Source organism: Choristoneura fumiferana, chromosome 2, assembly GCF_025370935.1.
Source record: "Choristoneura fumiferana chromosome 2, NRCan_CFum_1, whole genome shotgun sequence".
In the NCBI taxonomy this organism is placed as follows: domain Eukaryota; kingdom Metazoa; phylum Arthropoda; class Insecta; order Lepidoptera; family Tortricidae; genus Choristoneura; species Choristoneura fumiferana.
In genome coordinates this window covers 18,521,991-18,540,209 of record NC_133473.1, presented here as the reverse complement: position 1 = coordinate 18,540,209, position 18,219 = coordinate 18,521,991, and the positions used below count along the sequence as shown (strand labels likewise).

Genomic DNA, 18,219 nt, shown 5'->3' with positions numbered 1-18,219 from the left:
CACATGCCAAATGCGTTTTAGAATTGCACCCAAAACTAGTTTGAACCGTTTAAAATTTTCATGTGTCAGGGGAAATCAGACAGACAGGAGAGTTTGTTTATGCGGTGTATGACATTTGTGAATATAGGTAATTATGTTATACCCGTGTTATAAATTTTCTTTTGAAACCAATAATTAAAAAATGTTGCTTTAGTTGCATTTTATATATATAATAAAAAAAACATTAAACTAGAGATTATTTAAAACAGAAATCATCAAGTTGGTGTTCGATTTTAAATGAAATATTTTTGTATATTTTCATACCATTATACTTACTACAGTTTTTCATTCTTGGTCGACTCCTTACAAGCCCATTCAACCCTTTTCCTCATATCATAATCATCTTAGAATTATAAAAAGAAAATCTAAAGAATCTTAAGAAGGAAACTATGTCTAAAAAAAAAATCGTTATATCTGTCAAAAAACGAATGATTACAACATCAAAAAAAATCTTAGCGTTACATCAAGACTTTAAAACGAAAAGTTTTGCAAAACAAGGCCATAAAAAATAATATCTTCAACGTTGTACATGTACTTTGTCGCACTGTAAAATATATGTATAGCGTGAAGTCAACGTTTAACGTTTTCATGGGTGCTAAATTGAAGGGAAGCGCACATCAATTACGTATGCACACATGCCCAAAGGTCGGCACGCAACGCCTGCAGCGAATTCGCTAATTCGAGCAAAACTGGTTTGAACCAGATATAGCAGTTCGAAACTGGTACGGTGCAGTTATTACAGGATCGGAGCAATCGGTATGAATGCCGAATTTTCGAGCGTTTTTGCTAGTGTTTTGAACGTTTGAGAAATAATTGTGGCGCACGAATACAGATTTCATTGTTGATTAGTATGAGTTCGATGCTTATTTTAACTTTTTATAATAAAAAAATGCAATTGCCTTTTCTAACTATGCTGTTGGTTTGTATTATCGATTGTAGCATTATTATGTTAGCTCACCCTGTAAGCTTAATATCAAGATTGGTTTTTAAACTTATTTATTTTACTTCAGATCTTGTTCTTCCACTTCTAGTGATCGAATTGACTTGAAATTTGGTACTAAAATGTACGAGAAATTTAAGTGATATGTAATACACAAACAGAAAAAAAGCTTGCGTCAGAAACGTCATATTTAACAAACATTTTTTAGCCAATGACAATCAATATTGTTTATTGGTCAAATTACGCACACTGGTCCCTAACATACATACAGTACCTACTCTTTTGACATAGATACGTTAGGTCTGCCACTCATGACGTTTTCTCGCTGCATCAGATAGCCTGCTGGAAATCCGCTCTGTCATTTAGGCCAATAGACTAGCCATTTCTCGGTCCGTGCGTTACTTGAGCACATTACCCGTTTTATTTTTAATTTCGGTAAATGGGCACAGCGTGTCAGGCGTGCTAGTGAATAGTCCGGAAAGCCGCTATTGTTCCGCAGCCCACCGGCGATAATTTTATGTCACGCAATGTAGCCAACAATGAGCCCGTCACAGAACTGAAAGAAACGCGTCTTCCTATTGTCCGCTGTTATGAATCGTAATAAATTGCACTTACCTTTACAAATTGTAAACATTTGGGTAGTAGGGTGTAGTTAAGATGTAGTTGAATTGAAAGTGATATCCATATGTGTAGATTCTAAATCCATTTAAATAATTCCGTAAATAATCCCTTATAAGACATGATAAAAAAGACAAAGATTATTTATTATTTATAACATCTACTTTTGACGGTGTGCACACTCAAAATTTATCTATAACTGCAAATAATGAATTGTTTTTTTTTAATTTTGCTTATATATACTTTTTGAAGCCGTGGTGGCCTAGTGGTAGTAGTGCGGTAGTAGTGGTCCGTGCTGCGTGCTATACCGCTACCACCACTGAACAGGAGTCCAGACACGAATTTCTCTTATGCACCACATATCTCAGCTTGTTTGTTTCTTATTTAGTCACTTAAGCAGCGACACTAGCGACATCTATGCTTTAGCCCTCATCGAGAAACTTTCCGCACTCCATTGGAACAAACCGCTTACCTGGACAAGAGATGTCGCTATTAAGCAATCAAATTAAGATGGGTTTTGGGTTTAAGTTGGAGTCTTTAAGTAACAAAATTTGGAGTTGAAATAAAAAAAAATACAAAAAGACTCCAAAAACCAATCTGACATTTATTTTGCAAGTTGAGTGAGCTCACGTCAAATTTTCATTCACACCGTCAAAAGTAGATGTTATAAAGAATAAATAATCTTTGTCTTTTTTTAAAGTCAAATTTTGATTGTGAACAGCTCTAAATTACCATGCCAACGTGTGTTATGAAATAGTGCAGTAACATTGCAAAATAAGTATGTCCAGGGATCACTTTCCACTAGTAAGTAGTCGTAAAATTAGATTTATATTAAAAAATGTTCAAATAAATTTTCAGTTGGAGATGGTCAGTACTATGTAAAATCTAGTCTGTGGTCTATGGCTCACATAATGTAAATGACAGTTTTCACTCCTCTTCATACTTTCTTCTTTCTTGTATCGCCCAAGCAATAGGTACAAACAGTCTTCATAATTTTGTGTGAATAATAAGATACGATAAATGTCAACTGTTCATCACCTTTTACGAAAGATTGCTTTTCCGATGCAGAGGCATTCATTATTCAAGAGTCCTGGTGCTTCACCACCCGTTCCATTTTACCACATGCATTACGAGGAGCATTAATTGAGTAATGTACCTCCTCCTTTTTTACGGATAACCGTTTAAAAATTTATGAAAAATTTATGGTTTCAGAGGGGAAAAAAAAATATGACAAACATTACTACGACTTATTAAATTATGGCAGTCTAAAGGATCCCTTCTCCAGTAAAATCGTCTCCAACACCTCAAAGCTCGCAATAGTTCGCCAACAACTCTTGAATAGAGATCCCTCACAATAACTCAGATAGCCTCTGCGGCCAAAAAATACAAAGGAACCCGCGTCCCAATTCACTTGTTTTAATCTCGAGACGTCATTGTCTCAAAGATTACGGCCGCCGTAACCAAAACTGTAAACAAGAGAACTCATCAAAGCCTATGATGTCCCTCCTTTAAATTTGCCACCTTTAACCTCAACAAAAGGGGGGATAAAATTCTAATCACGGACGACAATGGACGCAGGTAAACAATCACGACCTTTTTTGGCTTCATTTTAAGGTGCTGCGTTTTAGGTGTTTGTGAAATTAAATGATTGATTTGGCTTACGTGGATTTTATTCAGATTAAATTTGAGATGTTTACGATTTTGGTTGATCTTGTTTTATCGATCGTAGAGGGAATCCTCGGAGAAGGCTTATGTTCTGTTATCCAACTTTATAGTTTAGTTTTAACAATTTTATTTTGGTAGGTACTTTACATTTTTGGATAGTTATCATATATTTTTACAATATAATATAACCTTAGATTCAAGTTTTAAAGTTGTAATAATTATTGTATACTTTACATATAAATAAAATATTTTTGGATATTTATATAATAAATAGTTATAATGTCATCTTAGATATTCTTTTCTATATCGTCACAAATTAAAATGGAAAAAGATTTTCCAACCTACGTCAATCTGAAATCATTGTCAAATTTTTGTAGAATAATTTCCATCAGAATATACTATAATATTTTTCTCCTTCTGAATAAAGTCCGCGAAGCGATAAAGCAATAAGGCCACCTATTGCGTACCTCAGAAAATCTCTTTTTTATATACCTGTGCTTTCTGTAATGATGTGTTGGTGTGTAATAAAGAGTTATTGTTTTGTATTGTAAGTAAGTTTGAGGCTAGCTGAAATGCACATATGGATACTTCAGTGAAAGAAGAAGAGTCTATCCATATTGGGTCCAATATTTCAGCTTTATTCTTAAAATACCTACTGAAGCCATAATAAAAACATTGCATCGACCGCAATTCACCATTTAATTAAAAAAATAGGCCTATGCGTTAGAAAATCTAAGTTATTCGGTCTTATGCTCATGTATTTTTGTATTATTAGTTTAAATATTGTAGTTAGAATCAAACTCCACAAAATACATATTTTGCTAATAAGCAAATTTATTATTTCAAGAAACTTTACACATATGCATTTTAGATTTACGATATGTCAAGAAGTCTTTAAAAAGTCATCAAATACAATATTTATGCGATAAATAAAAGTATTTTTGAAAGTAACGAATAGTTGTGATTTTTAGTCTTACGTTAAAAAGTGAGTACTTACTGGCAGGTGTCAAAATTTTAAATTTAATAAAAAAAACTTGTAACATGACACTAAATCATAAAAATACTCAATAAAATCAAGTCTTGCTAAATGCAAAGCATGGTAAAATAAATATTCGTGTAACATTTCTCTTAAAACCATACTCATTAACATCATAATAATATTAATTTATTTACATATATACAAAAATCTTTAAAATATTTCCCTAATATATTTTATAATATTATTTTAGAATTATAATTCATAAAGATTATTTACAAGTTATATTAAATGTAACACTCCAATTAAAGTACAAAGTATAATAATAAATTTCATAGCATCACAGTGAATTCATTTCATTAAAAATTATATGTCGTACAAAGTCGTTAGAACTAATTATGATTTATTTCAGTGTTAATTTGCTACTTAATTTTATAGACTTACCTATTCCACATTAAAAATTCTTTGAACTGGAGAACCTCTCTGATATTTGTCAAAATATTTTATATAATTTGATCATATAATATGAATGTCCGAACGAGAAACATAACATTGACAATAATATCTTTATTTGTGTAATTAAACAAAAATAAAACAAATATAGTAATTAATTAAAAGACATGATTTCGTACATATAACTAAATAACCAGAAAATTTATAAATTGTCTAGTCAGTAATAATTTTAGGCTGTTTTATGTAAACATTACTTTGGATATGCATTATTTTAATAATTATTTGCATTTATTGTCCTATGTTTCGTATGAAACCTTTTTTTTTTAAATAAACTGTACTAAATTTTATAGCTTCAGAATTTACTAAGGAAACGGCAATAATGAAATCAGTATTTGAAAGAAAATTCTTTACAGAGACAATACAAAGAAATTACATTGAGAAATTAAGTATTTTCAGTAGGTACCTAACATTACTGAGCCACAAATTTAAGGTACACTTAATTTTAGGCAAATGTGAGTGCTTTGAAATTCAGTCAAGATATTCAACTTTATCTGTTTCAAATATATTCTTTCACTTTTGATTCCATACTTGAAAAGGATACTTCGATAAAAAAACACACTTTTTTCCAAAGATTACTTGGAATTTAACGTTTTGCAGCTTAGGTAAACCCAGTTTCGCTATTCTAATATTTATATCAAAGGAAACAGGAGACAGTCTTCAAACATTAACTTCGATGCACATGCTTAACCTAAAACCATAGTGTCCCAAAATGAATTCAAAAATAGGCCCTCAAATAAATTGGAAAAGACGCTAGTTTAAATTCGTGCTTTGTTTTGTTCGAATTCGCCGCGCGTTTTTTGTTTATAGAGTAATATAGACAGACTAGACACAGCTCTCTCGCGTGTTGGCAAGAAGGGGCGTCCTCGTAGTGACGACCTCTCTCCGCCTTGACAGAGTGCCGCTTGTTACGCTGCGACGATCGTCTGCTAAATTTCCAATGCTCTGTGGACAAAAAAAAAATTGTTTTGATTATAATCTCAGTCAGATTTGAAATAAAAGCGACCGTTTTGGAATGTTTCTAGATAAACAAGATGCTGATGCATTAGTTTATTTCGTAAGTTTTAAGTTATGATACTAAATTTAATGAAAGTTCAAATGTGTTATTTTAAATAGCAAAATTGGCTTTTCCATTTCTATCACCAAACTGTCATGGCCAATATACTACTCGGAAACAGTTTTTATTCAACCAAGCTTCAGCTATACCTACGCTGCCTTTATCAAGATAAATACAGCTACTTAATCCTAAGCTCGAAGATTAATTAAATCCGCAAGATGATCAGCTGTAGGTCAATTATTGGGTAGGTATTAGGGAAATGTTATTAATAGAATGATCTGGCGCCCGTGCCGTCATTACCGACCGATTGAATTGGATCGACGTTCTAATGTCGGTGATTGAACATTATGAATATGATGTGTGATTAATTAATTAAGATGATATTACACGTGTAACGGCTACATTCTAAAATATCTTCTTAAATATTTATCTTATAAGATCACGAGTGTTTTATTTTAACTTTTGGGTGGATGAACAAAACGTAGCGTAAGGTACGTTGTTAAAAAAAACGGCCAAGAGCGTGTCGGACACGCCTGAAATAGGGTTCCGTAGACATACGAAAAAAATAGTAATATTTTTCTAAGGATTTCGTATTTTGTACGGAATATTCCAAGTTTAGGTATATTTTATACCTTAGGCTGCTATTTACTCTTAGACTACTAATAATTCTCAAGAAAATTTAACCGTTTTAGTTTTCCTTGTTTCCTTGTTGAAGTTTGATATACTTACTACCATCCTGAATTTTTTAAAAATTTTTCACCCACCTTTTTAGATTTTAGAGGGGGGGGCTCGATTTTAATGAAAATTTGCACTTTAGTTGAATATTTCGCAAATAAATCACTGAATCGAAAAATCATCTTAGCAAACCCGTAATGGTTTTAAAAGACCTATCCAAAGATACCTTACACAATAGGGTTGGATGAGAAAAAAAATCACCCCCACTTTACGTCTATGGATTTTTTTTTAAGATTTTATTGTACCATTTTGTCGGCATAGTTTACATATATATCCGTGCAAAATTACAGCTTTCTAGCATTGATATTTCCTGAGCAAAGCCGCGGTCGGACAGACAGACATGGCGAAACTAATGTAATATAAAAATTGAATGCACAGAAAACATTATAGTGCAGAAGATTCTCATTTGAATAAATAAATAGCGACTCAATAAAGAACACAATAAAGTGCGGTTGCGATCGTACAAGTAAATCGTTATACAGCATGTATTTTTGATACTCAACCTGTAACCAGACGAAGATTTAAGTGCTGTGAACCGATATCAAACCCAATTGTTAATTTAGCATTAAATACCAGAGCGTAATTAATATTTGAAATTTACTAACTGCCCTTAAAGTTTGAGGTAGTATCAAAAGCTAAAATTAGCGACGTGCTCGTAGGATCGCTCATAAGTAAATGCTTATAGTCATATTACTAATCCCTTACAAGATGAATCTCTTTCAATCGTTTCTTATCACTTCTGACTACGTCAGAGTTGTCTTATTTAAAAAATAATAAATAATCAATATGCCTACCCCATTTGGGAATACAGGCGTGATATTTGTGTGTATAATACTACTAATATTTAATTAGGTATACATTTCAAGCTTTCAGCGCAGCTTTGCACACGTATCCATTAGACCTAGCAATTGTATTAAAATTCCAAGATATCGCTATAATTCCCGTGGGAATCCTAAAAAATAACATTGTCTTGTTTTTGATATCCTGTCCATCGTTCAAAGATAAACTGGAAGAGATCCCTATAAGGGATATGTTCGCCTTTGTACTTTGTATTATCTGTTAATTTCACGTGTTTTATGTACAATAAAGAGTAATACAATACAATACAACATCGTTGATTTGACATTTGTAATTCCATGATTTAAATTCGGGTTTTGTTACGTGGAACAAAACCAGAATTTAAATCATGAAATTAATAACTACAAGAGAGACTAAAACACTGTGACATTATTGTAACTATAAAATACGCTTATTCTGTAATTTATAGCTGCTGCTTCTCCGAAAAAAAAAATTGTAGATATAAAAACCAGTGCCAGTTTTCACGTACGCAACAAAGACTTGAGTGAGATTCTCTCGATTGCGAGAGCATCTGGACGGGGTATATATGTAGCTCTAGTATAGTACCTTGGGAACGCGCGAGTGTCTACTTGCGAGTGCCTCGCGCGCGAAACGCTCCGTCTGGAAAGTTCGAAAATCGAAGTTCGTATCGTACCGTCCCTCTCGCTCTCGTACTAAATAGTACAAGCGTCGGAGGGACTGAACGACACGAACTTCGATTTTCGAATTTCGTAGAAGCAGATTTTAGATTACCTGAGCATCGGAAGCGGGCGTGTTGGGCGTATGCGGCGTGTTGCACCGCAAGTCTTGATGCAGGCTGTGCGCACTCCGCGAGGACCCTACTGGTGGAGAAACCACGGCGCCGTAGGGTGGCGGTTCTGGCGGCCGTTCGACGTCTCGTGCGCAATTAAAGTCTGCCAACAAGATCACATTTATTAATAACTAGCCGTTACCCACGACTCCGTCCGCGTAGAGTTAGTTTACATTATCCTGCGGAAACTATGCAATTTTCCATCCATCCACTTTCGCATTTATAATATGAGTGGGATTGATAGGATTTTTTGCGAGTTCAGGATTATTTTTTTTCAAATAAGAGGGGGAAAATGAGACTGCGGGTCGCCTGATGGGAAGCAATCACCGCCGCCCGTGGATAGCCGCAACACGAGGGTTATCACAGGTGCGTTGCCGGCCCTTTGGGAGACTGATATAGGTAAAAAACTTAAGAAGATGGCCTGTTGTATGTTGTAGTAACGTGTCCGTGAAGATAAGACGACGTCATATAACCAAACAGCAACACAAAGTTGACACAAAATTTTTTGATATAGCTAAACGTGCTGAAAATATACGCCCTCCGCCCTGCCGTTATGCTATAGGTAATTAAAATCAAAGCTTTGCCAAAGACAAACGACATAATACAAAATGTAATCGAGTGTGATATTGAATTATGATTATCAAGATATTAAAGTATTTACGCATTCAAAAGTTTTAAACTGCCCCACTTGTAAAATTTTGCTTCAAAATCCAGTTCCAAGTATTAGTGAGGAAATTTAATACGATTTTATGTTACTAAAGCCTACGAAACAGCCGGCTGTTTATTAAATTTATGTCTCCGTTTCGCAGTAAATGTAATTATGGTTTAGATCATGATATTAAATCAGTTCCGAGGTTTATTGAAGATTATATTATTAGGTATTTTGTGACTGACTCAAAGTATCTATTGTCACTATGAGGTTCTTAAATAGGACAGTAAAATGAATAAGCCCATTCAAGAAAGATTTCATTAAAGAATCATTATAAGATATTACGCGATACAATTTTTTTTTCCAAGTGTGCAAAAAGCGCCATTTTTGTGAGGTAAAAATGTATGGGAAGAGAGGGAGATTACGTGTGATATTTTTAAACATTTACCTTTACCAAGAGGCACAACGTCAGGATTTTTATCGTCCGGCTGAATAGGAGAGTGGTTTGTGCTCTGGATCGATCCTATGTACGCCTTCACTGTCTGAATGGGAGCTGGAAAATAAAGAAAATGTTAAAGATGAACTAAACTTTGAAAATATTATTGTGTTCAAGGAACCTTTAAGCCGTTATTTAGGAGGCCTTTAAAGCTTTTTCTCAATAATGTCTGCAAAAGTCGTCATTGTTTACTACATTATCAAAAGGCGAAGTATATTGTTGACGGTCAAACAAAAAAAAAAATACTGGAGTGCTAAACTCTCCCGTAATGTTATATATAAATAATTTACGTTATTATATTAATGACATTTGAACGGAGTATGTATTTTTCTAGAGAGATAACTATTCATTAAGGATTTATAGAGTAAGTATACCTTCTATAGTAATGACAGTAATTACTGTCCAAATCTCACGTTTTAAAATGAATCTTAAATTAAATTGTGAACTAATTATCGTTATTATTGACTTGGCATCTTGAATAATGTAACAGTTACCTGACGGTACTAATAACCTAGTTGTTAAAAAACAATTGTATGTTGGATTATTTGATAAGTTTTTTATAGCTAAAAATAAATACTACAAAAATAAGTTGCAATTCAATATCGCTAATGACTTTGACTAGGTATCAAAATTGCCAAAGTCATAATACCACAATGACGTGAGTGTGATTTTGACTATCAAAAAAACAATTCGCCAACTTTATGTATGAATGTTATTTGAAGATAGTATTTTTCTATTAAAGCTGCAAACACGAAGAAATTTCATTTTTACATTTTTTATTATTATTTTATTTAGGTATATAAAGTCTATCATCAATGGCTCGCAATACGTATGCCTAGGGCTGGAAGTAGTTAATTGCTGGCAAAAAATAAATGGAAACGTAATTTATTGAAAAAGTGGTTTACTAATGCTTCGGCGAATAACGTTTGGCAACCTGTTTCATTTCGCAACTTTTCATTTCCCAATTGTTTAATATTTCTGAAACTGTAAATATTTCAGGATTTTTATAAAATTAACCTAACCTAACCCAAAGGGTTCTACACGATGGAACAGAAATAAATCCTGAAATATTTAGTTTTAGAGTTTGCGAAATGAAAAGTTGCGAAATGAAACAGGTTGCCAAACGTTACGTTGCAAAAACGCAATACTCGTGAAAAATTATTGACTATCAAAATACAATTCACCAATTTTTTGTATCAATGCCATTTTATTGAAGGGAGTAGGTATTTTTCTTGCCAAAACACCTAAAGCTATTGCAGGCACAGATAAAAATGCTGCAGTATCTACTTATGTAGCTATCTATAAATCTAAGTAGGTTAACGTTGCCTGGTACGTAACCCATACTACAAGACCCCCATAACACGAGATTTGCTAACTTTTCGATTAAATTTTATACGGTATTTGACTATTTTAATTTATTTTAGAAATCAAACAATTTGTGTAATGGAACCGAAAAATAATACAACGGATACATAATAACGGAGTTCGCTAGCCGACCCTAGAACGACACTTGGATAGATGCTGTTAGCAAACAGTTAAAGCAGGGTATTTAATTCCAGCCCTTCATTTTCTGTTCCATCCATCCTTTCTATTCTACCATCACTCCGCTCTACGATTTACCTCGGAGTAGATGGCCGGTGATGAAGTCCTGCTGAACGCTCCGAGACATTGCAAATCAATGTGTATACGTAATATACTGCCAGAGTTATTTTTTTAAATCCTATTATACCTTTTTTTATTTTCTTTTCATAAGTGGCCAGTTTCAGAAACTTTCTGTATGCCCTAAGTATGTTTTTGGATTGTATTATACTTTTCTTTCACAACTACGTCTTCTCATGCACGAGCTAGCCGGCTGCAGATTTCATTTTTGTTTTATTTTTTAATTGTGTTCCTTATCTAAATAGTTTGTTGCAATAATAAAAAAGTTTTAAGTTAACAGCAAACTATTTTATTTTTTGGTCGTCCACATCTTTAATTGACGTCTCTGAGTACGGTATAGCTCTCATTATTACGACTAATTATCTACAAAATAAATTACGAGTAAAGTTACACTATAAAACTTAAAGACAAGTATGGAAGCTTTCCCCAAATAGCCAAGTAAGTAAATAAAAACATCCTTTCCGAGAAAATATATTTTATTTATATGTATTGTTAGTTTTTGTAGCGCTAAAGTACAAGTAGACATTTATCTTAGTCAGCCTCTAATGCGTTCTTTCTAGGCTTCGCTTCGACCCATTATCTTACAGCGAATAAACAATAAATACTACGTAGGCTCTGCCTTAGTGATTTGTGATTTCCTTGCTAATTATCTAAATTGTTGTTTAACTTATAGAAAACAAGATGCGTCTGGTAAAATGTACCTGTGTTTGTTAAAATCAGTTTGCCTGTCTACTAAAATTGTACTTACATAATTATGTATGATCATTTTGACAAATATTAGACGACCAGATGGCCAGAGAGCCAGAGTCACCTGACCAGTGGTCAGAGAACCTGACTACGAAGTTTTAGGTCCCGGGTTCGATTCCCGTGTCGGGGCAGATATTTTTATGAAAAATACGAATGTTTGTTCTCGGGTCTTGGGTGTTTAATATTTATATAATTATATTTATCCGTTGCTTAGTACCCATAACACAAGCTTTGCTAAGCTTACTTTGGGACTAGGTCATTTGGTGTGAATTGTCCTGTGATATTTTTTTTATTTATTGCATTCGGACTTTCAACAAGTATGCGAGCCAATATGGACCCAGTAGGCACATATACTTACTGCAGCATAAGGCCTCTTGTACACACACGGTTTATCGCCGTGAAAATCTACGGTTAATTCGCCGCGTGTAGGCACGGTCGTCAGTGTTGTATGGATCACTATGAAAGCTTGTAGACGTGCACGGCGCACACGGCCGCGGCTCCGTGATTTGGCGCCACCGTGCACATCTACAAGCTTTCATAGTGATCCATACAACACTGACGACCGTGCCTACACGCGGCGAATTAACCGTAGATTTTCGGCTATAAACCGTGTGTGTACAAGAGGCCTAATGCTGTCAAGTTACTTTTCAACATCATCAAATGTTTTTTTTCTGTAAATTGTGTATTATTTTAAGTTTGATGTCGAATAAAGTTATTTATATGTCTAAAATCTCTGCTTTATTAACAAATCCCAGTAATATTACTTGTACCTACTATTATTATTCTGTGGTAATATCATAAATAAGAAAGTCCCTGAAGATATCTAGATTTATAGCTTGCCATTTAACTAGAACAGATCCTTCTTTTGAAAAAAAATCAACGTTGTATTTATTATTGTCCGTTGCTATTATAGTTTTTATCCCGTTACATACAATAATGTGTGTACTTACATACCTACATAAGTACCTATAGCTATGTTCATCTAAATCACGGATAGTCTGTTCATTCTGTATTCAATGACCATCTGCACAAAGCTTTATTTATAGCTCGGGGTGATAAAATCTGCAAATGAATATGCAAATGTTGCTTCAGACTGACGAGAATTCAAAACAGGCCAGAAGGGTCTTTAGAACTTACTGACTAAGAGAATTCTAAGTCATTTAGGCCTCCTAAACTACTAATTGACAGCCGTATACACGGCCAACGCAACGCTGAAGGTATACCCTTTAAATTATATTACTCGTAATATTTTAGTATACTTATGACTGCAGCTATTTGTACTTCGAAAATTTTTACGAATTGATTCATATTAAGAGTCCCCAGTACGCTCGCGTCCTCATACAAACGTAGTTTCGTTCTAATTTACAAGCAGCACTACAGATCAAAACGGAACTTTGCAACTAAAATGGGAGCAGCCATTACGATGTTTATAAATTAGGTTTGGTTAAAATCAAATGTAACGGACAAAAACAATAACGAATTTCCATTTCTCATATATAACTTAAAATTAATGTGACTTTATTTTGTTACATTGAATATGAACAAAAACTAATTATAAGCATCAAAATAGCTGCTCCCATTATAGTCGCAGAGTTTTTTTTTGTTTCAGTGTATGATTGGTTTTTTGGAGTCTTTTTGTATTTTTTATTTCAACTCCAAATTTGTTACTTCAAAACCAAGACTCCAAAAAACCAATCATAATTTGATTGCTTAGTAGCGACATCTCTTGTCTGGGTGAGCGGTTGGTTCCGAAAGAGTGTGACGTCTCTCGATGAGAGCGGAACGTAGATGTCGCTAGTGCTGCTGCATAAATAGCGTAGTAGAATATATGTATGCATAGGAAAAATTCGTGTCTAGATTCCTGTCCAGCGGTGGTGTAGGGGTTATAGCACGCAGCACGGATTGCTGAGGACCTGGGTTCGATTCCCAGCGCTGTTCTCTTTTTCTGGTTTTTCTGTGCATCCATGTCTCAGTTTATATTTTCGATATTGTTTCAGTGTGTTGTTTCTAAATTAGAACGAAACTACTTTTGTATGAAAATGCGATCAGCGGCGAGCGTACTGACCACCAAGTGCACTTGAACGTCTGTCATGACTTGACACGTACCCCATATAATATAATAGATGAACCTGTAATTTTTTTGCCAATAACATAATTATAATTAAAGGATAACTATTGGGACAGTGATAAGCAGTTCTGTTGTACTTTTATCTTATTTCTACTAAAAAAATATGGACTTTTGTTGGTCTGAAATTGTTTGTTTTTTTTTTATATTGTTTTAAACACACTATGCATAATACTCTTTGTAGAAAAGTAATCTTTATTGCTCCATATTACCAGTATTCAAAATTTCAAAGGCATTATGCTCGGACATTTGAAGGATTGTATCTATGTACTTGATGGATTTCATAATGTATGAAGTATAGAACAGAAGCTATTAATGGCAACAAAGGCATAATGTACGTAAACGTTTTACTATTGAGCATTTTTCTGACACGTCATCCAATGAATATTACATCATCATCATCATCCCAGCCTATATGCGTCCCACTGCTGGGCACAGGCCTCCTCTCAGAACAAGAGGGCTTGGGCCATAGTTCCCACGCGAGCCCAGTGCGGATTGGGAACTTCACACGCACCATTGAATTGCTTCGCAGGTTTGTGCAGGTTTCCTCACGATGTTTTCCTTCACCGCAAAGCTCGTGGTAAATTTCAAATTCAATTCTGCACATGAGTTTCTAAAAACTCAGAGGTGCGAGCCGGGGTTTGAACCCACGACCCTCTGCTTGAGAGGCGATAGGTCAAACCACTAGGCCACCACGGCTAGTAATTAATATTACATACAAATGACAAAGTTTGGATGTTTTATGTCCGTAGTTTATATCTATCAGTCTACTATACAAAAACAGCTAAAAGGATTGTAACAAAATTTGCCACACAGATAATTTATAATCTGGATCAATATACAGTTCTTTTTTATGCGCGAATACGACATTATTTTTGCAGGATCCTTCTCAGCTGCGGGCAAGACATTAGAATAAAATTGAAAATGATGATGATGATGATTATAGGTGGTTCTTGATCACTACCTACCACTGTTCATCCTGCCACCAGGGAGCAGCGCTTGTACCGCTGTGTTTCGGCGCGGAAAGTAAGACAACCAGTGAAATAAAAGGCACATGAGGTATTTCACTATAATCCTACACATGGGCTGGCTACGCATTTCAAATCCGCTATCCAAGAATAGCGGTACCTCATTGCTCAATAGATATCCCAATTCCTTCTCTTTAAAAAGTATATTACTAGAACTATTTCAGTTTCAATTTTGATATATTATGATATTTTTAACACAGCAAAAATATTCACATAAAAGAAAGTTGTGACATTTACAATTTTTTCAAATATCTTTGTCATACGAATTACGTTCAACCAACTCTTAAACATCTCGAAATCTAGAAGTTTCTTAAACACTCAACTTCTCTCAAACTCACACTCAATAATGGAGAAATATTCCCCGCGCACTAGAAACGTCTTCATACGTTCCATTACAACGGGCAGCTGGAAACTAAATAAAACTGTCGTAAGCAAGTGACGAAACATCTGCAATTTCAGTAGAAATGCAGTAGGACATAAATCACATTTGAAATGCAGTGAACGCGCTGCGGGGGGCGTTCAAAAATGCTGGGCACGCGACGGAATCTCCCGCCCGCGCTCAAGTTCCCAGCGAAGCAATTCCGACTTATTTGTGGTCTGACAGAACATACATTCGGTTTGATCTACCATGCAAATCTAACATGATAATGTTTGCGTCGTTTTGCAGCGGAACAGTATTGTGCTATCTCAACATTTTATGTATAGTCGACCCAGAAATTAGTTTACCACCCTATGGTTTTAAGTCATTTGTAGCGCATAAAAACGTCAAAGCCTCAGTCACAAGTCAATATGACAATCAGTCTTATTGTTTTATTTCTGATAGGAACTTTCATTACAATACGGTATTTGACTATTTAATATGTTTTATAAATTAAAACTTCACAACGCCTGTTATCGAATATAAAAACATTTTTTAAGCTACCTTTACAAATAACAAAGTTATAAAGGGTTGAAATTCAAGATTAGACAGAGAAAGACATACTGGTATGTGACGTCACACGCCAATACCGCCATACTTGCTGCATAGAAAAAAGCGTTTGAGAAAGAGACAGGTATATAGATTTTTGAAAAAAATCACTATAAATCCAATTTTCGACCGATTTAAATTTTCTCTTCGCTTAACACTATCTGTATATCTATATTTATATAATAATATTAAGATATGGCAAAATCAGGAGTTGTCAAATACCATATTGGTAAAATGCTTTCTTGGTCGACTATCACAACTAACTAGAAAAGATACAGCGCCAGAAATCAAAAATATAAACGTTTTAAGCATTTTTTATGTAAACAGCTCAAAATGTTATATTTCGTTTCGAATCTTTTAACTTTTACTTCACATATTCATTTTACTCTAACATAAAAACCACGATGAAAGCTTTACAAAGAAAAATACACCACTAACGACATTTGTATGCGACAGAGCGGTAAAACGTTTGAAAAGTACACACGGTCGTTGAAGTTAAATAAATAAAAAAACAAAAGAGAAATTCTCGTTAAAAATGCACTTTTAAATTGTTCATGAAATAAACGTTAAAATTTTGCTTTACCTAAATCGTTGTTGAAGTGACTGTCTATAACTTAAAGCACCTTATTTTTGTTACTAAAAATGGCTCAGTCAAACTCTATCCTTTTAGGTCCCGTATAGGTACTACACACGCGATATTGCAGCCATGCACTGTTGCCAAACGCTTGCAGTAAAAGAATAAATAAAAGCTTTGGATCTGACTTTTCAAAATCTTGTTGCAGAAGCTGGAATAGAGCTAATATTTGAACTGCAGTTTTGTTTAACCATCGATACGGCGGTGACAGTTTCGGCAGTTATTTTTAAAAATCTGTCGAATAACTTTACTAGAGGCATCGGCTTTATCCCATTGCGTTAGTATTTGCAAAGTTGATAGAATTTAGATGGAGGAAAAAAAGCAACCTGAGATATTTGTGCATAGGAGAAATTTGTGTCTGTACTCCTGTCCAGTGGTAGTGCAGGGGTATGGCACGCAGCACGGAATGCTGAGGACCTGGGTTCGATTCCCAGCGTTGGTCTCTTTTTCTGGTTTTTCTGTGCATCCATGTCTCAGTTTGTATTTTCGATTATTTTATTCGAGATCGAGGACTTTTAATTGGCGAATGAATCAATAAATAAACGAATTTAATGAATTCATGAATGAAATAGATTATGAAGTAAATGAATAAATTAAATAATTTATGAAAATAAGTAATTCATTCATACACTCATTATTTTAAAAGTCTACAATCTACTTAAATTATATCAATTATATTAAACTTTGCCAAATGATATATATAAATTATATCATTTGGCAACGTTTTTCATTTTGTAATTACTATTTTAGAAGGCGATATAGAAATAATTTATTGAATTATTATAGGTTGCTACGTAAATTGCTAAATTGCGATAGGTAGATGACTGCTCAGCTGTTCAGAAGTACCCTAAAATGTTAAAAGAATGTCACATTCATACTGTGGCAGAATAGGGTAGATTCACACTGTAAAAATAAATAATACTAAGATGCGACTCTATTTCTATTTATAAAAACGGGCAAGTGCGAGTCAGGCTTACGTATCGAGAGTTTCGTACAAATTTGTAGGTATCATTGTTTATATCACAGTGTGGTATTTGTAGGTATCACAGTGTGGGGTCATTTTTAGATGCTCACTGACATTGACAGATAAAAAAAATAACTTTTTCTTATTGATTGTAATAAACAAGCTACCTTCATACCTACAAAATTTCAAGTTTCTAGGACAACCAGAAGTACTCGTATCCTATAGGATTTATGTACGTATGTAAACTTTTTATTGCACATAAAAATAAAATAACAAGAAATACAAATAAATACATAGAGACGAGAGCAAAAGCAAGCTTATCCCTAAATAGTAATCTCTTTCAGCTAACCTAAATTGGATATTCGGTTATATTTTAGTTGTCTTGATTTAAAAGTTTGATTTTTTCATTGTTTCAAGAGTAATCATAATCATAATTTATTGAATCAGGCGTTACCTACTTTGCGGAGGTCCATATCAATGAACTAAAACAATAACTTTGCGACCTTATGCTATTATAAAGATCGCGGGTGAGCTTGATCATAATCATGTTTTATTGCTTTCACGTAAAGTTACAGATCTTAAATAATAACAGTTAGAGAACGTGAAACCCTGCAAGGGCATTGTAATCCTTAATACCTGAGTACCTAGTAGACCTGAGTATTTGGTATTAATTTCAGCTTGATAGTAACGTCAGGTATGATATCACAAAGTTACTGCTTGCAGGTTCATAATCTCAAAGTAAACGACAATTAGCAGCAATTT

General features: G+C 34.1%; 1 protein-coding gene across 1 annotated transcript in view; it reads right to left on the bottom strand.

Moving 5' to 3' along the window:
* Positions 1 to 4,543: 4,543 nt before the first annotated feature.
* Positions 4,544 to 18,219, bottom strand: part of LOC141445310 (protein turtle-like) — a 232,403-nt gene continuing 218,727 nt past the window's right edge. The window contains exons 15-17 of the mRNA XM_074111105.1: positions 9,286 to 9,390; positions 8,131 to 8,291; positions 4,544 to 5,693 (exon numbers count right to left, since the gene is read on the bottom strand). Coding sequence (XP_073967206.1) covers positions 5,574 to 5,693; positions 8,131 to 8,291; positions 9,286 to 9,390 — 386 coding nt within the window. The 3' untranslated portion in view covers positions 4,544 to 5,573. The remainder of the gene's footprint in view (positions 5,694 to 8,130; positions 8,292 to 9,285; positions 9,391 to 18,219) is intronic.